The 6,062-nt window shown below is 71.6% G+C and overlaps 1 protein-coding gene across 1 annotated transcript; it reads right to left on the bottom strand.

The window, feature by feature from the left end:
* Nucleotides 1–4,135: 4,135 nt before the first annotated feature.
* IER5L (immediate early response 5 like) lies at nucleotides 4,136–5,681 on the bottom strand. Its single transcript, XM_055136905.1, has one exon. The coding sequence runs from the start codon at nucleotides 5,540–5,542 to the stop codon at nucleotides 4,283–4,285; it is 1,260 nt and encodes a 419-aa protein (XP_054992880.1). The 5' UTR covers nucleotides 5,543–5,681; the 3' UTR covers nucleotides 4,136–4,282.
* Nucleotides 5,682–6,062: the final 381 nt, after the last annotated feature.

The raw sequence follows: 6,062 nt of genomic DNA, 5'->3' as shown, positions 1-6,062 counted from the left end.
CTTCGCCTCCAAGATGGTGAATGCCAGGGGCCAGAGCGACAGCACAGCGGGTAGGGCGTTTGCCTTGCACGCGGCCGACCCAGGTTCGATTCCCAGCATCCCAGAGTCCCCTGAGCACCACCAGGAGTAACTCCTGAGTGCAGAGCCAGGAGGAACCCCTGTGCATTGCCGGGTGTGACCCAAAAAGCAAAATAAAAAAAAAAAAAAGGAGAGATGGTGAGCCCCAGCAGGAAGACTGGCCTGGGGCAGTACCAGTCCCGGCAAGGTTTCCTTCCCCAGACAAGGATGCTAACAGGCTTTCTTCACTGGAGAGGGGGGTGGGGAGGGAAGGAGTGAATCCGCACCCAGGGAGGGAGGCGAGGAGTTCTCTCCTTCGCTGCTTCCTCCACCCCCCCAGCGGTCAGCTCAGGGCTCTGCATGGACCAGCACCAAGTATCTGCTCCGTAAACGTGTGCAGTGAGTGGAGATGCAGAACCACGCAGCTCTGGGCATGGACGCGCACCCGCACCAGCAGCGTGAGCGCACGCGCACACACACACACAGACACACATAGAGACACACAGACACACACAGGCACACAGACACACACAGGCACACAGACACACACACACAGACATACACAGACACACACGTCATCAGAGGTTCTCAGTTGCAGCCGCCTCCGAGCCCCCTCCTCTGCAGCAGCCCCCTCCTCTGCAGCCCAGCTGGCAGCTCCGGGGGGCTCCGGGCTGCCCTCCCGGCCCCTGGAGCCTGGCTCAGCCCCGCACCACGTGTCAAGGGCAACGGGCCTGCGGGTCCCAGGAGCCCCGGGAAGTGTGAGCACGTGGCGCGCGGCTGGAGAGCTGGGGGTAGGGAAGACCCATGCCGTGTTCCCGCTCTCCCTTCCAGAGCCCCTCTGCAACCCCCCCTCATGTCTCCCCAAGCCCCCTCCCCCAAAGAGGACCCTGGGCCGTGCTTGGCTGGTTTTAAACCAGAGGTGGGGGCTTGTCCGGGGCCTGCTTCTGTGCGCTCCGAGGCTGCTGTCCCCCTCAGACCCTTTCGGAAGACCCCCGCCGGGCAGCCCGCTCAGGAGGGCTCATCTCCCAGAGGCCCAGCCTTGCTCCGCCCACCCCAGGGCAGGGTGAGTGGGGGGCCCGCTGCCCGGGAGCCGGGCCTGAGGGGACCGCAGGTAGGTCAGATTTGGCACCACGCCCAGGGCGCCAAGTCTGGGCCTGGGAAAGCCCAGGGACGAGAGAAGGCCCCTCTTCGGGGGCTGCGCAGAGCCCCCCAGCCCATCCCTGAGGCTCAGGATGCGGCCGCAAGGGGAGAATCTCCCTCTGGGCGCGATGGAAGCTCAGGAAACGTGACCGAGGGGCGGGGCCAGCCGGTCCCGGCGTGACAAGTTTCAGGGGTTCCGAGACCCCGGGATGCGGGGATGCGAGGGTGGGGGGGTCCCCCAGCCCCGTGCACTGTCCCTTCCCCGCCCGGGTCCGCGCTCCCAACAAAGGCGGCCGCCCACGTGCCCCCTCCGAGCTCGGGTCTGCGGTGGGGACGCGTCCAGCCCCGGCGCCCGGGCGGGACCCGGCCGGATGCGCCCCGGCGCGGCGCCCCAGGTGGGTCCCCAGCGGCCGCCGTAGCCTCGCCGCCTCCCGCCGGGCCTCGCCCACTCCCGGCCGCGGCCGCTGCAGCGCCCTCGGCGCGGCGCTAGGGGGAGCTCTGGCAACTGGCTTGGGCGCGAGACGCCAAACCGCGCGCCCCGAGCTGCTTCCTTGGACGCGCAGGAGAAACGGGGAGGGGACGCCCCCCGCCCCCCGCCCCCCCAGCAGCCCCGCACTTCCCGTGGGAGGCCGAGAAAACAGCCCGGGGGCGGGGGGGAAGGTGCCTTTCCTCCCCGTAACACGCGTCCCCGGAGCCCCCCTCGCTCCCCACCGCCACCCACCAAGGACCTTCGCGCTCCCCCGCGCGCCCGAGTGTCCCCGAGAACTTGGCCACGCGCGACACCGCGCCCCCGAGCCCAGCGGACCCCGGGGGCTGGCTGGCGTCGACCTCCCGGAGTCTGCATGGAGGGGGGCTTTCGGCGGGGGCCCCCCCTCCCCTCGCTGCGGGGAGGCGTGACGCTGGGGGGTGGGGGGAGTGAGCCCTGCAAAGGGGTGCGCAGGGCGAGAAAGCGAGCGCGAGAGCCTGGGGGCAGAGAGGAGGAGAGAGCCAAACAAACAGAGCCAGCTGCCACTTCGCCAGGCCCCCCCCAGCCCTTCTTTCCCGTCCCCACGCTGCAAAGCGGGAAGCACCCCGCGCGCCCCCCGGCCGAGCCGCGCGGCTCCAGATGTGGGTCTGGTTGCAGTGGGGAGAGCAGGCGAGCTTCCTCGGGCCTCGGCGCATTCTCCCACTCTGAGGTCATCCCGTAGGTGGTCAGCGCGCAGAGCGCGCCCCGAGCCTCCCGTTCCCCGTCACCGGGGAGGGAGGGCGCGGGGAGGGGAGGGGCGCGGAGGGCGGGAGGCGCCCGCAGAACTCCACCAAGTGGCACCGAGCAGTGATAACAAACTCAACTTAAAAAAAAAAAAAGAAAAGAAAAAACTTCCCCAAGTTGCAGGAGGAGACGTGGGGGGGACGCGCGGGGCCGGGGCGCGGGGCGGAGTGCGTGGGTGGCCTGGAAGCCCCCCGCGTCCGGCGGCCGCTGTCCCGTCCCCTCCCCGCCGCAGAGCTCGGCCTCCAGGCGGAGCAGGCCCGGCCGGGCAGGAAATGTGCCTGAGACCCAGGGCGGCTGGTTCCCGTGGGGGGCTGGGAGGGCGAGGCCCCCACCCCCGCGGCCCGGGCCGGCCCCGGCCGCCGCCGCCACCCCTCCCCCCAAGCCCCGTCCACCCCGCGGGCCTGCGGATGTGGGCAGATTCCGGCCTCCGGGCCCTGGAGAACTGGGGTTTGCGCGCAGGGCCGGGGTGGGGGGGGGGCTCCCCGCCTCCCGCCCTCCGCCTGGCCAGCGCCAGGCCGACCTGAGAACAAGGCATCACCATCCTGGAGAACCGACTTTTTATTGAGATTGTAAATTTAAACAGTCTGAACAGTTCCACCCGGTGCTACACAATCCGGTACGCGCGGGAACCCGGGGACGCGGGAGCCGCGGCGAGGGGCTGGCAACTTGTTTTGGGGGGCGGGGGCCCACATGGCGCGCGTGGCGCACACCCGGAGGGGGCTGCCGACGCTCCCCAGCTCTTTCCAACAAAAGGCTCCACGCGAAACCAAATCTCTCGGGCCGCAAACCCAGGACGGGCCCGAACAATGCTGGTTCCAGGAAACGCGACCCAGGGGGCAGCCGGGACGGGCCACCGCCGGGCACGCGCGCCAACGGCACGTCTGACCGGGAACTTAGCGCGAAGTCCGGGGCGCCGCGGGGCCCGCCCCTCCCGGCCGCCCTCCGGGCCCGCCGAGCCAGGGGGAGGCAGCCTCTTCCTTTTTTGTTTGGTGAGGCCCGCAGTGCTGGGCATGATGGGAAATGTAGTCCGCCGTGCCCGCCCCCCCCACCCCCTCCCCAAAACCGGGTCCGAGAGGCTCTGGGAGTCCGGCGCCACCCCGCGAGCCCCGGGGCCGGGAGGAGGAGGGGAGGGGAGCGGAGCCAGAGGGGCGGAGAGAGGAGGGGTTCGCGCACCCGCCCCGGGAAGAAAAGGGAGGAAAAAAAAAAAAAAAGTTGAAGTGTTTTCATTTCTGCCGTCTCATTTGGAGAACTTTGGAGGCCGCCCCCAGAGAGGAAATGTGCCCGAGACGTCCCCAGCCGAGAGTTTGCCTTTGTTTTTTTTTTGCGCAGGATTTCACAAGACCCCGAGCCGCAGCCCACCGAGGGGCTCGGCAGCCCCCCAGCGCCAGGCTGCCCGCGTTTGACAAGTGATCGCGGCCGGCGACCCGCGCCCCCGGCGCGTCGGGGTACCCGGGGCGCACCGCCTCGCCCCCCGCCGCTCCTCCGGGCAGCTGCCCACCCTCACGTGGCTGTCTCCCCGCTCAACACCACTGCAGTCGCTACAATAAAAAGAAGGGAGCGGGGGAAAAGAGAAAGAGTGGGAGAAACACAAAGCATACTTAAACAGGCGCTTTCTCTCTCTGCAAAAATAAAGTCCAAGAGCTTAGATTTCTTTTCTCTTTTTTTTTTTTATTTTACAATTTATAAAACATCAGTAGCCTCCATCCGGGGCTGGCTGGCCCCGGCGTGGCCCCGAGTGGCCCGGCGTCCGTTCGCTCCCTCCGCTCGCCCCCTCGGCCGAGTCTTTGTCTGGCCCCGGCCCCGCGGGGCCCCGGGGCCCCGTGCCCTCGGGGGTCCCTAGAAGGCGACAATGGCTCGCGTCCAGGCGCCGAGGCTGGCGAGCGCCTGCTTGGCGCACAGCTGCCCGTTGAGCGGCGGCGGCTGCTCGGCAGGGTCGGGCTGTCGGCTCACCAGCCCCGAGAAGCCCGAGCCAAAGATGGAGATCAAGTTTGAGATGTTGGGCGCGTCCGGGGACGCGTCCGGGCAGAAGTCCTCGAAGCGGGCGCGCTTGCACGGGGCGAACGCGGCGCCCCCGGGGGGCTCGGCCCCCAGCTCGCCCGCGTCCTCGTCGTCGTCGTCGTCCTCCTCCGGGCCGGGGTAATACTTGCGCTTGCAGCCGGCGGCGGCGGACGCCGGGCCCGGTCCCGGGGCGCCCTGGCCACAGCAGGGGCAGTGGGCGGCGGCGCAGCAGTCCTGGTGCAAGTAGCCGTTCTCCACCGTGGTCACCACGTGAGTGTCCAGGTCCAGCACGGTGGTCTGGCTGCTGCAGTGCACGCCGAAGTCCGAGGGGGCCGGGTACGCGCCCCGGTAGAAGCCCGGGGAGGCGGCGGGGACCGGGGACGCGGGCGGGGAGGCGGCGGCCGCGGCCGGGGGGGCGGCCCCCGGGGGCGCCGCGGGCGCGGAGCAGGCGGCCGAGGCGCGAGGGTCCCGCGGGCAGAGCGCGGCGGGAGCGGGCGGCGCCAGGGGCGCGGGACCCGGCGGCGGCAGCGGCTCCAGGGGCTGCCCGCGGTGGGGCGCGCCGTGCGGCGGCGGCTGGAGCGCGGCGCACCCGGGCAGCTCCGAGAGCGCCCCCGCGCAGCCCGCGAGCGCCCCGGCCGCCGCCGCCGCCGCCGCCGCCGCTGCCGCCGCCGCCGCCGCCGCGCAGCCCCTGGGCGCCGGGTGCTGGTGCTGGTGCAGCTGCTGCTGGAGGTGCAGCTGGTGCCGGGCGCTCGGCTCGCGCGCCTCCGCGTCCCCGCCGCCGCCGCCAAGTTGGAGCGGGCCGAAGTCGGCCGCGCTGGCCGGCATGCCCGGCACGGCGTACGCGAGGTGCTGGTGCTGGTGGTGGGGCGGCTGCTGCTGGTGCTGCTGGTGGTGCTGGTGGTGGTGGTGCTGCTGCTGCTGCTGGCGCCGGTAGAGCTCGGCGTAGCGCTCGCTCAGGTAGAGCTGGCGCGCGTTGCGGAGCACGTAGGACACCAGGAGGTTCTTGTGGAGCTTGATGCCGCCGCGCTGGGTCCGGGAGCTGTGGATCTTGCGCAGGGAGATGCTGATCAGGCTCTGGGCGTCCAGGGCGCACTCCATGCTCCCGCGGAGACGGCGGCGGCGGAGCGGCCGCGGCCGCCGCTGCCGCTGCTGCGAATGTTGCTGCTGTTCCGGCCCCCGGCCGGCCGCAGGGGCGCACCGGGCAGCGGGCACGCAGCTCGGGTCAGCGGGTCGGCTGCGCTCCGAGAGGAGCCGCCACCACGCGCCGCGCGCCGCCGCGGGCCCGTGCTCCCCAGACGGCGCCAAAGCAATGAGCCTCGGCCGGCCCCGGCCCCGGCTATTTAGCCGGGCGGCCGGCCCCCGCCCCGCGGCCGGCCGGCCAATGGGAGCGCCCCGAGCCTCCCGAGTGACAGGCGCCGCCCGCCCCGGGGCCACTCGGCGGGCCAATCAGAACAAGGCGGTTCCTTTGTGCTATTCAAATACCGAACGGACCCGGGGCCGCCGCCGCCGCCGCGGCCGCGAACGTTCTCCTGGGGCCGCGGCGCCGGGCGGGACGCGGAGCCGCCGGGGCCGCGGGCTGCGGCGCGGGCCGCCCCCCGGCCGCCCCGCGCGGCCACGG

Source organism: Sorex araneus, chromosome 1, assembly GCF_027595985.1.
Source record: "Sorex araneus isolate mSorAra2 chromosome 1, mSorAra2.pri, whole genome shotgun sequence".
Lineage (NCBI taxonomy): Eukaryota > Metazoa > Chordata > Mammalia > Eulipotyphla > Soricidae > Sorex > Sorex araneus.
Note: the sequence above shows the minus strand (reverse complement) of the source record. Positions and strands in the feature narration are given on the sequence as shown.